A 13707-nucleotide genomic window follows, 5' to 3' on the forward strand; every position below is an offset into this window, starting at 1 on the left:
TGTACTTCTACCCTTTCTTCAACAGAGCCTAAAAGTCTGATATGCTATTTATTTGCTTCCCCCTCAAAACAACCCCAAATCACTTTATTTACTGTAAAAGAAAAACAGAAGCCAAGAATATGGAAGGAATTTCCTCTTAAACCATAAAAGCAACATGTGTTCTTACAACAAGCTGCATAATATAGATATGAAAAATAAAATGCCTGGATTCCATACCCTCCTCCAAAAAAACAGAGTCAAAGGTTCAAGAGTATTCTTTGACACCTCATTCCATGGTGACACAAACAAGCTGGTATACGTGGTCATTTACATGCACGTGAGAGTATGTTTACACCTCATACATTCTGGGTGCGTGCAAAGACACAGCACACCTGATGCACACACTCGGTTGTTTTTTAAACTTTTCTCTCTTTCTCTGTATTAAAAATGGGATCATATTAGAGTCCCTTTGAAACACACTTTTTTCCCAGCTAGCAATTTACCATAGACATCTCTACAGATCAAATATAGACACAGATGTATCTAAATATATATGTATTTTGATCTCCTACCTTGTTAACATTCTATAATAAATTATTAAACCATTTTCCTACTGAATACCATGCAGTTTTCAGTTTCTGACCACCACAATAATATGGCAGAGAATATCCTTTTAATATTCATATATTGGTGTAGGCTTATTTTTTTAAATAAATTCCTCAAGGTGGAATTGCTGGTTCAAAGGGTATAGTGTGTGCATCAAAATTTTTTTAAATTTTATTAAATACTTTCAGATTACTTTTCTAAAGGTTTAACAATTTACCTTCCCATCAGCAGTATACGAAAGTACCTATTTTCCTACACCCCTGTCATCTCCGGACATTAATTTAACTATTTTTGCCCATCTGATGGGTGAGGCCGTGATACCTTTGATTTGCATTTCCTTATTACTTGTGAGGCTGAACATCTTTCCAGAAGTTTCTGAGCCCTGTGCATTTCCCTTTTTGAGAACTGCCTGTTATATCCTTTGCTCCTCTCTCTACTTGTAAGAGCTCTCTGTACCTCAGAGGATTAAACGCCTGTCTGTCTTACGCACGTACATGCTACAGATGGCTTGTCAGCACCAACACTGGGACTGAACGACTGGTGAGAGTGTCGCTGTCAAAGGGGAGCCCGGCGATCAGAAGGGGGCAAGCGTGAGCAAACTCGGCACACCCGAGAGCAGAGACACTCGCTGTTACAGAATTTAATTGTTCTAGACATTAACATGTTAGGAAGTTACCGAAGATCTAGCCAGGAAGTAAAGAAAAAACTCCATTTCTTTGTCTGAGTTGGCCAGGTTAGCTTGCTATGGTCACTCCGCAGAGCTCGGCACCGAGGAGCAGATGTGGCATCTGCAACACAGGGTTCCAGTTGCAAGGCCAAAAGCACCTGCGCCATTAGTAAGGTGGATGTACACGGGGTCAACGTTTACTAAATCCCAGTAAGGCCCTCACCTTGATGACTCCCTTAAGAATATGTTTCCTAAAGGTGACATTTAGAAAATAAGCCTAGCCAAAAACATGACTGGTGGAGGTAATCCTTTAACATTGATGTCACCCCCGTGACCAGACATGGCACTGTCACCAGTGTCGCCAGCCTCACCCGCAGGTCGAAAGGAAGCATCACCAGCATCCCGCTGTGGTCCATGAACAAGGCGGCTTCGTTGTGCTCGTATATTTGCCTGTTGCGGGGCAGCAGCAGTGGAGTGCACAGCTGGACAGCTCCTATGCCAAATTAGAAAAAGCAACCAGTCATCGGGTCCTCATTCTTCCTAGGAGGCCACTTAAAACGAACACAAACCCAACAGTTACGCGATCTGCGACTGGGACTGCTGAAATCACTATCAGTCTATCTTCAAGTCTCTAAATTTACTAACGCAGAGCTCATCTAAGGTTAGGTTTGTTAACGTAGTCATATTTCTGACTCCACAAACCAACTGTACTTTAGCCAATAGCAAGGTTCTAATATTCAAGTCTGATTCTCCTCAATAAGCCACATTGTCAAAATTAGCTTAAATTTCACATGTCAATTGCTTGTAATTGAATTTAATAGTAAAATATGGTTGCAGCCAAATCCATTAACAGTACTTTTTAATAATGAAAAAAACATCATTAAGAAGGCATTTGAGGGGCCGGCCTGGTGGTATACTGGTTAAGCTGATGTGCTCCGCTTCCAAGGCCTGGGGTTTGTGGGTTCGGATCCTGGGTGCAGACCTACACACCGCTAATGAAGCCATGCTGTGGCAGTGTCCCACATATAAAGCAGAGGAAGACTGGCGCAGATATTAGCTCAGTGGTAGTCTTCCTCAAGCCAAAGGAGGAAGATTGGCAACAGATGTTAGTTCAGGGCCAATCTTCCTCACCAAAAAAAAACAACAACAACAAAAAAAGGAGGCATATGATTTTTAAAACAGGACATACCATGTCTTTTAAATATGCGGATGATGGTTTCACACACTTGTTGCTGTATCTTGGCTGTGCGGATTGAGAAGCTGCCCTAAAATATGACCAATTAAAATGTCATCAAAGCCTAATCAAAGGAATCTCCTAAAATATTCATTTGTGGCTTGCAGTAGACATTACACTGCTTATTCCCAGGATCACAAATGAGATTTCAGAAAGTCAGTCCCTTTTTGAACATATTCAGGGAGGAAGAAACCACCTATCTGAGGAAGGCCGCCTAGGTTCAGAGTTCAAGCTCTTAACCACGCTGATGTGTGCCTTTCAGAGAGACAATCAAATACACGCGTCCCCCCAGGACTCTCAGGGATACTGTGCAGCAATCAAACCCCTAAGGGCATCAGGCCCCTCCCACGTACTAAGGTGATTTGCAGAGGGCCCCTGGAAAGCTACAGGGCATTTACATATTCTGTAAAGAGCTTCCCTTTTTCATTTTTTATAATAAACCCACCATTTCACTAGGAAAATTTAGAAACAACAGATAAACAAAAAGACAAAAATTAAAAAGTCACACATAAGCTGTAAGTACCTTTCTAATATTGCCAGCCAGCAGGAGCCATTGGCCCCTGAACCTATACTGACCTTCCAGAAATCTTAGCACCACTTCCTCTACTCCTCTTCGAAAAGTATATCATATTTGAAACACGCAGAAACATATAGAGAATAACAAATATCTGTTATTCATTCACCCAACTTTATCGAATTTTACATTTTACTATATTGCTTCAGACTGTTTTTGATTTTTTTTAAAGAAAATGCTCAAGGCTCCCCAACCTGGCTATGCTTCAGAAACTCCCTGGGAGCTCTTAAACAGATTCCTGAAGCGCCTCACTGGAGATTCCAAGCCCCCAGATGAGTTGTGGGGCCTGGGCATCTGCATTGTCAGAGGGCCCCCCAGGTGCCTTTGCTGTGTGGCCGGCATCGGGAGTTGTGAACTGCTTGATGGGGATCTGAGCTGGCTGCATGTTCTGGGCTCTGGACAGCAGGGCTGGGCTCAGGTTCTAAGAGTACTGCTTCTTAATCTCTTGGGTGGGTGGTTTAGGAACTCCCTTTAAGTAAGTGATTAAAAGTGTAGCTCTTCCCAGAATAATGCATATGCACACATTTTCCACACACAGACCTCAGATTAAGAATTTAGGAGGCATTAAAGGAATCCATGGGAATAACGAGCTGACTTGATCCTTTTGTGAACCAGCTTAAGCTCTCTTTTGAAGTCTGGCTTAAACCCACCTTCAGTATGTCACTGTCGTAGGTATAATCGATGGCAGGGGAGATACGCTGGGAGAAGATCTGGGCCATCATGGTGCGATAGGCCTTCCCGTCCACGTTGGCCAGGGTGTGGTGCAGCACCTCGTGCAGCTCCGACTCCTCCATCTGGGGCGGGGGCAGCAGCTCGCTCTTGAGCAGTTCTGTGGCGGTGGGCCGCTTTGCCGGGTCGTGGTTCAACAGCCAGGAGATGACGGATTTCTGTAGCAAAACCCAGGCCCACCAGGGATGAGGTGCAATGCATGATGCTCAGGAACTCTCCCGACAAGCCAGTGGTTGGTTCAGGTCAGAGAAAAGACACCACACTGCTTGGGCTTAGTTGGTGCATTTTAATTGGTATTTCTGAAATCTCTGGATTTGTCATTTTTCCCCTGCACTTCATCATGGCCACAGAGTTGTACGACAATTAATGAGTATTTCTTAAAAGAAGGAGGCTCTTTTTATAGTTTATGTCAGAAACGACCAAAAACATCCCCAATTCAACAACTACACAGAGGCAGAACTTAGGCCTCATAAACAGACAAAATACTGTATCAAAAACAGTGTGAGAACATAAAACAAGTATCTTTAGTTGTCTAATTTTAGTAGAAATGATAATGTGTCATCTGGAATCCTTAAAGCAGCGTAAACACCTTGCTATTGCTCCTCTCCGTTTGTTGTCTGTATTGACAGCGCTCCCCTGGATTCTCTTGATTTACGTTACTCACTACACCTCCACGGCTCCCGCTTCAGTAAGCAGGGCGCCATCTGAAGGCAATCGAAACCTCTGAAAGCTTCCTTAACGATTCTTTAACTCTCTTGTTTATAAGGAGTTAGAGGAATATTTGAGATCTGAAAAAAATCTCAGTTTTTAGATGAACCTTATTAAGCATTTTCTAATTATGCATCTTTAATATACTTTCCTTCCACCCCCCAACTCCTACCTTTGCCTTTGGCTGAAATAAAAATAAAGGTAATGACTCTTCACATAAAGAAAGGAACTGATGTGATGCAACTTTTATGAAAAGTTATGTTAAATTAAACTGGTAAAAACAATATTCTATTCAGCAAAACAGACCGTGTTATACTGCCTAATTTCTGTGTGTGGCTAAAACTGTGTTATACTCAGTCTATAAGCATTTTCTATGCTGCCTCCTCTCAGATAAAAAGCAAGGACTGTCACGCGGGAGGTGGTTGTCATCGTGGTTTGGGTGCCAATTTCATACAATCCAAACGCCAACGCTCAAAGGTACCTAGTAAGTACCTGTGATAGGAGAACAATCGTCATTTGCAGAAATGGTCTGTATAGTTGGTCTCGTGTTTGTAGTTTAATAAAATTCCTCTGCCATCACAGCTGCCAACATGTGGAAATACTGGGTAAGACTGACCTTGTTATAGGGAAAGGCTACGAAACGAACATTTACTTACAACATCTAGAAACACAGGAAATGACTTAGTTCAAATAAATAATAATAGCTAACAAAAGAAGTAGAGACACAGATCAATGTATTTTCTAATGATTCTTCACTAATTAAATACATGAAGCAGAACAGGTCCCTCCAGCCATAAATAAACCATCGTGTTAAACACTACTGAATTACAAGATGTCAGTGCTAATGGAAAGAGTACATAATCCCTGTATTTCACAGGTGAGGAAAATTAAAGTCTAGAAAAGTGAATTGTCCATCCAGATACATAACCAATAAGCAAAAAATGGCAAATTAATGCCATTTCCAGATAGGTTTCTGTTCTCAACACTAATAATTTAAATAAGGGATTTTGCCTTGATTACAATTGTTAAGAAAAGCCAATTATAAGGAATAAACTTCCATATGACAAGAATATTAACCACAGAAAGCTTCACCAAGACAAACAACCAGCACTGAGAAGAAATGCACACCAGAAGCACAACACACAAATTCCCTAATAATTATTTTTTCATGTTAGCTGGATGCCAATATTAATCTACGACATGAGTTACATACACACACACTCAGGTATTTACAGCATAGAGGAGAAATTATTTTGCTTCAAAATACTGTAACATCAGACTGTCCAGTCTTCCCCTTTAGAATTTGAGCTACATTAACCACAAAACAGAAAATTATAGTTTTAAATTAGATTTTTCTTTTCTTAAAGTTCCAAGCTTTATCTAAAACAATGAACTGTAAAAGCACTCTCTCCTTTTCAAGAGAAAAAGAAACCTTGGCTTCTCTAAGCCAAGGTTCCAAATAGCACTTCAAAAGCACAATGAACCACACAAAAGAACCCTGTGGTTTGTTAATTTTCTATGCCAGCCCTTGGCATTTTTATAGTGTATTTCAAGTCTAATAACATCGTAAGTGCTTCATCTTTTGATATTTTTTCCCACGTTGCTCTCAGGACACAAGAGAAAGAGTGGCAGAAGATTACTAATTAAAAGAGAAAAAATATAGTAATTAAAATGAAGAGTGAAGACACAGTAATTAAAGCATCAGAAAATTACCTGCTTTGTATGCTCTCCATCATCGAAGTCTTCTGGAAACTTAGGTGAAGAGGGCTAAAAGAATATTACATTCAATTCAGACAGAGCTCGGCAAACAGCCACAGAGAAAGCATTTATTCACCGGAGGTAAGAAAATCAAATACAGAACGAAAATTGGCTAACAAGGAACACGGAGGGGATGCCTGCTTCACACCAGTGCCCACTCTCCAAGTACATACACGTTATTCTAATACAAACGTTACCCAAACGACACTCTAGGTGTCAGAAAGTACCTCATCTCAGGACAAAGTATTTTAAAATCTAATGGTTTCAGAAAAGACAAAGTAGCTTTATTAAAGACACAGATGAAAAAAGGCAAAAACACCAAACCACCAGGACCAGCCTGGTGGTGTAGTGGTTAAGTTCGTGTGCTCCGCTTCAGCAGCCCAAGGTTCGTAGGTTCGGATCCCTGGCGCAGACCTACACACTGCTCATCAAGCCATGCTGTGGCAGGTGTCCCACATACAAAATAGAGGAAAATGATCTCGGATGTTAGCTCAGGGCCAATCTTCCTCAGCAAAAAGAGGATTGATGGTAGATGTTTGCTCAGGGCTAATCTTCCTCTCCAAAAGAAAAGGAAACCCCACCAAACCACCAACATAGAGTAAGAGAAAAACATTAACACTGAAACCTCTACCTTCTGAAAAGTTCCCACCTTTCTGGTAAATAAGACCTCAATCATAACAGTACCTTGACAGATTTGATATTCTTGAAATGACAGAACAAATATGAATTTTAGACTAAAGAAAGTCACTTCATAGAGGACATAATCCTCTAACAGCATTCCAGGCCAAGGTGAGGACACAGAAATCACTTTATTCATCCCGTGCTTTATGAACCCAGCAGTCCATGCTGTACTGGCAGTAAAATAATTCAACTGTTTTCTGAAATATCTAGAGGAGTACTCTTAGTTATGATTTAACCTAACAGACACGCCTGCTTCGCTCTGCTGGGAAGAAGAAGGCTCTCCCTATTTCCTCCTCATGAATATGTAAATCCAAATCACCCCCACGCAAACTTTACTCTCTACTTTCATCTTAACTGCTGTTTCTGCCTGGCATTATTTTTTTTTTCCTGAAGAAGATTCACCCTGAGCTAACATCTGTGCCAGTCTTCCTCTGTTTTATATGTGGGTCGCCGCCACAGCATGGCTGACAAATGGTGTAGGTCCATGCCCAGAACTGAACCAAGGCTGCCAAAGCTGAGCACGCTGAACTTAACCACTAGGCCACGGGCCAGCCCCTGCCCGGCGTTCTTGACCTCACACACTGTTAACATTAGTCCCTTTTGGCTTGGGCAATAACAGAGGTAAGAATTAATTGCAAGAACACAAATGGAAATTTCACTGGGGAAAAAATTCAAGTGGCTGGTATTTTTCCCAGACCCGTTTCAAATTCTAGTCATGGTGGTATTCTTTAGGCATGACTGTAACAGGTCTGTTCAGCTGGAACCTTTAATTTCTAGAACTAAATATCCATTATCTTTATAATGCATTCCCAATGCTGTAACTGTATTGATAATCATGCAAAATGTTTGGATTCCTCCTTGTTTTAAAATCAAGACTAAATCTCTCAATAATTTTTTAAAAGTAACTATAACCTAGCGATTTCTCCAAGTATGATTCCAAAAATAAAACTAGAGACAGTTTCTCATCATTGGAGGTGTGTACACAGAGGTGGATTTCCATTCACTAGAAATATAGAAAACTACAGGAGGACCACCTCTTCTATCTTACAAATACCAGAAAAATACCCTGCACTGAATTCTGACATCCATGCCAAGATTCAGGTTACTGGAAACGGACGCACTGTAACTTCTGATACATACGTCTCTGAGCTGGTTGAGAACAAAGATCCTTTCTGAGGCTGTGACCATGGGGTGATAGGACATCTCAAAGAAGATAATTCCCAGGCTGAAGAGATCTACTTTCTGAGGAGGAAAAAGAATGGCATTTAGAGAACCTTGATATGAAAGAATAATTTACCAGGGAATTATAGGATGAGCACTCTTAGTTGGAATAAAGTTTCCATAAGTGAAAAACAAGCCACACTAGAAAAAAATCTCATTTCTTCTAAAAAATTATAGGTCTAAAGTATAAACGAGACAAAACATTTGGATCACTTCTCGACATGTTCCTTGAAATTAACTGTAACTGGATTAGCGATATATACAGACCCAGATAACCAGTGGCCAACACTGAGAATAACTTAAAGAGCAAGGACAATCAAGATTCGTCCTAAGAATTTGCTTTGATTTGCATCTTTACTAATCATCTGAAAAGTGAAACACGGACTCCAATCTGTAGCTGACAGCAAAGGTCAGCTATTGAGTGCAAAGCCATACCAATGAGGACGGACAACTGGCACAACAGAAGGATCACGGGACCGATCCTAACACAACATGGAAGTGCAAGTGAAGAAGGAAGAGGGCAAGTTGGTGCAGACACAGCCTCAGGCAGCGAGCTGCTGGGGGAAGATGATGTTCAGAAGGCAGAGGCCTGAGGCAGCTGGAGCACAGTCCGGCTCAGGGGAGGATGCTCATGGTAAACCGCACACAGGCACAGAAGCCACTTTCAAGAACAACTCTTGAATGAACGTGGACTCAAGGATTAATAGGAGAACCCCTCTAATTATCACCAGTGACCTCTGAAGTCTCAAAAACAAACATGCATTGTGGCATTTCCTACATCTGTTGGTTGCAGAAAATATGGAATGTACAGAAAAGCACCAAGAATAAAATAGCAATCACCCATAATCCCACTGCTGAAGGATATTTATTATTGATGGATAAGATAGGCCCGTTTTGTGTTTTTTACATATACACTGATGCACACTCTATAAAACTAGAACCATCCTATGATTTATAACTTTTATTCCCCTAACATAGAATATTTATCAATATTCTGTTTTTCTAAAACAGGCTTCTAATGACTTTAATGACATATAGTATTTGATTACATGGAAGTCCCATAATTTATTTAGCCAGTTCCCTATTTTTAAACAGTTATTTTTCACTGTTATAAATAATGATGTGACAAACCCCTTTTACACCAATCTTTTTGGATGTCCCTGGTGTTTCCTTTGGATACATTTCAAAAGGTGGAACTGCTGGGTCAAAAGACAGAGCTGTTGTAAGGATTTCATCACACTCTTGCAAAACGAACTCAGAAAGACCACACTAAAGGTGCTCTCCCACACCCACGGCGTGTGCAGTCCCCTCCCCGCACCCTCGCCGGGTACTTAGAGGTCTGCCTCAACTTGATGTCACTGCCCAGTGCTCCCTCTCAGAACCAAAACCCAGGCCTGAGTTTCTACCACAAACCTGAGAATATGCTTTGATGCGAACTCCCTGCTAATATATTTTTAAGATCTAGCTCTACACTCCTGCCCTAAGTGATCTCCTCTAGTCTCACGGCTTTAAATCCCATCTGTGTGCTGGCAACACAAAGGTATGCCTCTGACTCTGACCTTTCTTCTGAACTCAAGTCCTGAGTCTCTAACAACCTACTGGACATCTCTAATTGGATTTCTCATCATCAAGCATTTCAAATTTAACAGGCCCCAAATGGAATTTTCCTGCCATCTCCTCCTCCTTCTCCTGTGTCTTTCCTCATCTCCATCTGCTACCCTTCCCCCGCTGCTCCAGGCAGAAACCTGAACACCATCCTGTTTCCTTCCTTTTCCTCACATCCAACATCCAGTCCATCAGGAAAAGCTGCCAACTCCCCTCCAAAATGCAGCCTATATCAGCACACTTCTCCCCATCTCTACCGCTGCCATTCAGGTTCCAGCTCTCGGCTGCTCCACCTGGACTTCTGCAAAGCCTCCAGCAGCAGCCAGAGTGAACTCTCTCACTCGAGAGCCTTCAGTGGCTCCCTCTGCACACTCCTCATCCTGGCTAAGCCGGCCGTGCACCATCTGACCCCCACCTCCCTTCCAGCTTCACTTCACGCCTCTCTCCTGCACTGCTCACCATGCTGTAGCAACACCTGACCTTGTTTTTGACCGTCTTAAATGTGCCAAGCTAGCCCTCAGTCTTCTCTTCATGCATGCTGTTTCTTCTGCTCACTTCCTCTTTCCCAGGCATGCTCCAGCCTTGTCCCTTCTCTTTTATCCTAAAACCCATCCTCTTGGGAGGCCTTCTGTGATCTGTCTATCTAAAGATAACGTTCCCTATTATTCTCTTGTCACTGCACTCCATTTCTTTTCTTCTTAGCTCTTATCACAATTTGTGATTTTTTAAAAAAAATTTTTCACTTGTTTATTGTCTGTTTCATCCACCAATGGATAAGCTCCCTGAGCGCTAGAATAAGACATTTGTCTTATTACTCAACTGCCTTGTTCCCTGTATTCCTGGGGCCTGGCCCAGGACCGGGTTAGTTCAAATCTTCACTGGATGGATGGAGGGACTGTAAGTTCCGTGGCAGCAACAGTGCCAGCTTCAGTCACTGTCCTTGGGTACCATATGTCCTATTTGGAGTAGACACTCAATACACATGTGGATACAAACAAGTGAATGAATGTTCCTGACTATTTCAGCTGGTAACTAAACCCCAAATGTTGTGCTCTTGATGTTGTTACTATTATCTCACTCTTGAGATCTTTCCTTCTCCCCAAAAAGCTTCCCCTTTACCTGGTTGTATGCAGATTTGGTGCTTCCCTGGACCTCTGGGCTTACATATAAAGCAGTGCCAACCATCCCAGTCAAATGACCTGTACAGAAGAAGGCAGCTCTAACAATAGGGCTTAGAGACAGGCAAATTTTTATCAAAAAGAAAAAAAGTTTCTTAAGAGTGAGGCATGATCTGTTAATTGTTCACACTATTCACTGGAAGAAGCAGCATGCACTTCACCAAGAGATTAACTCTAAGTCATGTATGGCCACACTCTGTTCCACAGAGGACGTCTTTGCTGTCGCAGAGGGGCAGTGCCAGATGGGAAGACCCCAGAAGGCCAGGTCATGAGATAACCTCACATCAGCGTGTGGGGTCAGACAAAGTATAACTGTCTTTGCACAGGAGCCAATTATTCTATCTGAGGCTCGAAATTCTTCAAGTTTGAAGAACAATTAACATAGTGAAAAGGGAAAAAAATTAAAGCATTTTCATAATTTTGTTAATTTAGAATCAAATCTTTACAAATGAAAGACAGGTTTCAGATTAAGAAACTTTATATTGTATTACATAATTAAAATTTTCCTAAAAGGGGAGATCTTAAATGTTATCACAAAATTAATAATAATAATAATAAATAAGAGGGCAGGAAGGAACTTTTGGAGGTGATGGATGTGTATATGGCATAGATCGGTGATGGTTTCACAGGTGTATATGTAACTAAACTCAGGTTGTATACATCACATATATATAGTTTTCTGTGTATGTAAAAAACGTAAGGGAAAAAAAGAAATTTTGTGATCTGCTTTTTAATACACCAATTAAATATACAGTCTTCTGGATTTACCTGAAGGATCTGATTTAATCAAGTGATCTGACGTCTCATCTGGTTTGCCATCAGCCTAAAATACAAGTAAGCCAAATAATCACGTTACATGTTCTATTATTCCATAGGAATGGTTTACCCATTTCTAAATGAAGACTCACTGAAAAATATCACACGGACACCAGAATAACCATAATAATGCTTTTTCTGAGCTTTAAATATTTTACATTTCATTAGCCCACTAATGCAGGGCTCCCTGGAAACCCAAAGAAATCAAGGAGAAGGGCAATTCACCATGGAACTCTTTCCTCACAGCAGAAACCCCCTAAAGCTTATAGAAACCAGTTTATTTTCACACTGCAAATGCCAACACGGAATCTATTTAGGGTGAGGGTGTTTTAACAAACTCACTTTCTAACTTTGTATCTGGGTCAATTTTTACTCTTCCTTCCCAGAAGCAGGTCACCAAAGCTGTTCCCCCGCCACTGCTCACACCTCTGGGGCAGCCTCACGTCCTCCACTCCACCTGTGGCAGCGCTGTCTCTCGCATTACCCTAAGTCACGGTTTTCCTGACCTCACTCCGAAGATTCCCATGACCTCGCCGCCATCAGTAACAGCTTCTTAGGCCGGGCGCTGCTCCAGGGCCTTTGCCCCTCATCCACCTCACTATACTACAGCCTCCAGACACCAAGTTAAAGTCTTTAGCTGAGGATCAAGATCCCCATCCTCTGCCCCTTCCTTGGTCTTAGCACTTTTCAGATTCCCTGCTGTTCTGGTCAGGACCATGCCTTTACTGTCCCCTTCCATTTCCTCCCTCTCTGCTCCTTCTAACCTCACCTTCTAATTTAGCCCCTACAGTTGTCACCATTAATCCAAATCTTATTTTCTTTCTCGGACTGCCCTTAGAATTAACTGCATTTACAACAGATTTTGGTACCTAATAACTCTGGCTTATAAGGAGGATATTAAGTAAAACTTCCTCTGGCACTCAAGGCCTGCCCCCTGCAAGAATCCCCAAGCTTCTAGTATCTTCTCTCACTGCTGCCCTAGACCTCACAGTTTCAACTAACCAGACAACATGCTGACCTTCAAACAATCATGTCTGCTCATCCCAGGGCCTTTGCTCATGCTGTTTATTCTCTGGCATCTCCTACCCTCGTATCACCATGCCCTGTCCTCAATATCAGCCTGCTGGACTTCCATCCATTCTTTAAGGCCCATTTGAAATGCTGTTTTCTTTATTTAGCCTTTCGTGATCCTCACAACTATATGTAGATTTTCTCCTGTCTTTTGCTCTTATGTCACTATTTCCCTCGTGTCACATTATTTCAGCTTTGTATGTTGAACAACTATTCTACAATGTTGTGAAGAACACTCTCTGAATTACATGCTGTCTAGCACTGGTTCTCCTAGAGTTTTATGTTCTTTGATCTTTATTTCCTTACTAACTAGAAGCCCCTCAAGTGTAAAGCATCTAGCCCAGTACTTGGCATGGAAGACCAAAATACCAAATTATTTCATAAAGTATCATATGCCTTTGACGTAAATATCATCTACAAACCAATAATTTAATGTCTTTCAAGTGGAATGCACTCGCTCAAACATATTCACAATTTCACAGCTTGAAAGATCATTTTCAGCTCATCCCTTCAGACCGGCATAATTTCCTGGAGATGACACAGCAGAGTTCAGTGAACTCATTATCCCGCATTCTAACACTTTCAGAGCTATCAAGGCATACGAGTCCATTTCCAGACACAGATTGATTTTAAAAATACTCACAGCAAATGCTAGATGGTCTGTCGCCAAGCCAAAATCACCTATTTTTACATGGTCATCGGAATCCAAAAAAATGTTGACAGGCTTCAAATCCCGGTGAATCATTCCCTGATGGAAGAGAGCAGAGAAACCAACAATTGTTCCCTAAGCACAGTTTATAGTTATGCCTGTTTCCTAATTTGAAAGGCCAACCTAGTGATGAAAGTCTGATGAGGTCTTCTCCCACAGACCATGCTGATC

General features: G+C 41.6%; 1 protein-coding gene across 7 annotated transcripts in view; it reads right to left on the reverse strand.

Annotated features, from left to right (window-relative positions):
• The window catches only part of EIF2AK4 (eukaryotic translation initiation factor 2 alpha kinase 4), a 96527-nt gene that overhangs the window by 26809 nt on the left and 56011 nt on the right, over nucleotides 1-13707 (reverse strand). For all 7 annotated transcript variants that reach the window (XR_011529668.1, XR_011529667.1, XM_070584259.1 and 4 more), the window contains 8 exons: nucleotides 13471-13575; nucleotides 11709-11763; nucleotides 10882-10961; nucleotides 8077-8178; nucleotides 6211-6264; nucleotides 3711-3947; nucleotides 2442-2517; nucleotides 1624-1745 (listed from right to left, as the gene is read on the reverse strand). Coding sequence is in view for 5 of the 7 variants with exons in the window: in XM_070584259.1 (XP_070440360.1) it covers nucleotides 1624-1745; nucleotides 2442-2517; nucleotides 3711-3947; nucleotides 6211-6264; nucleotides 8077-8178; nucleotides 10882-10961; nucleotides 11709-11763; nucleotides 13471-13575 (831 nt within the window). In the remaining 2 variants the exon portion in view is untranslated. The remainder of the gene's footprint in view (nucleotides 1-1623; nucleotides 1746-2441; nucleotides 2518-3710; nucleotides 3948-6210; nucleotides 6265-8076; nucleotides 8179-10881; nucleotides 10962-11708; nucleotides 11764-13470; nucleotides 13576-13707) is intronic.

This window comes from Equus przewalskii, chromosome 1, assembly GCF_037783145.1.
Source record: "Equus przewalskii isolate Varuska chromosome 1, EquPr2, whole genome shotgun sequence".
Taxonomy (NCBI): Eukaryota; Metazoa; Chordata; class Mammalia; order Perissodactyla; family Equidae; genus Equus; species Equus przewalskii.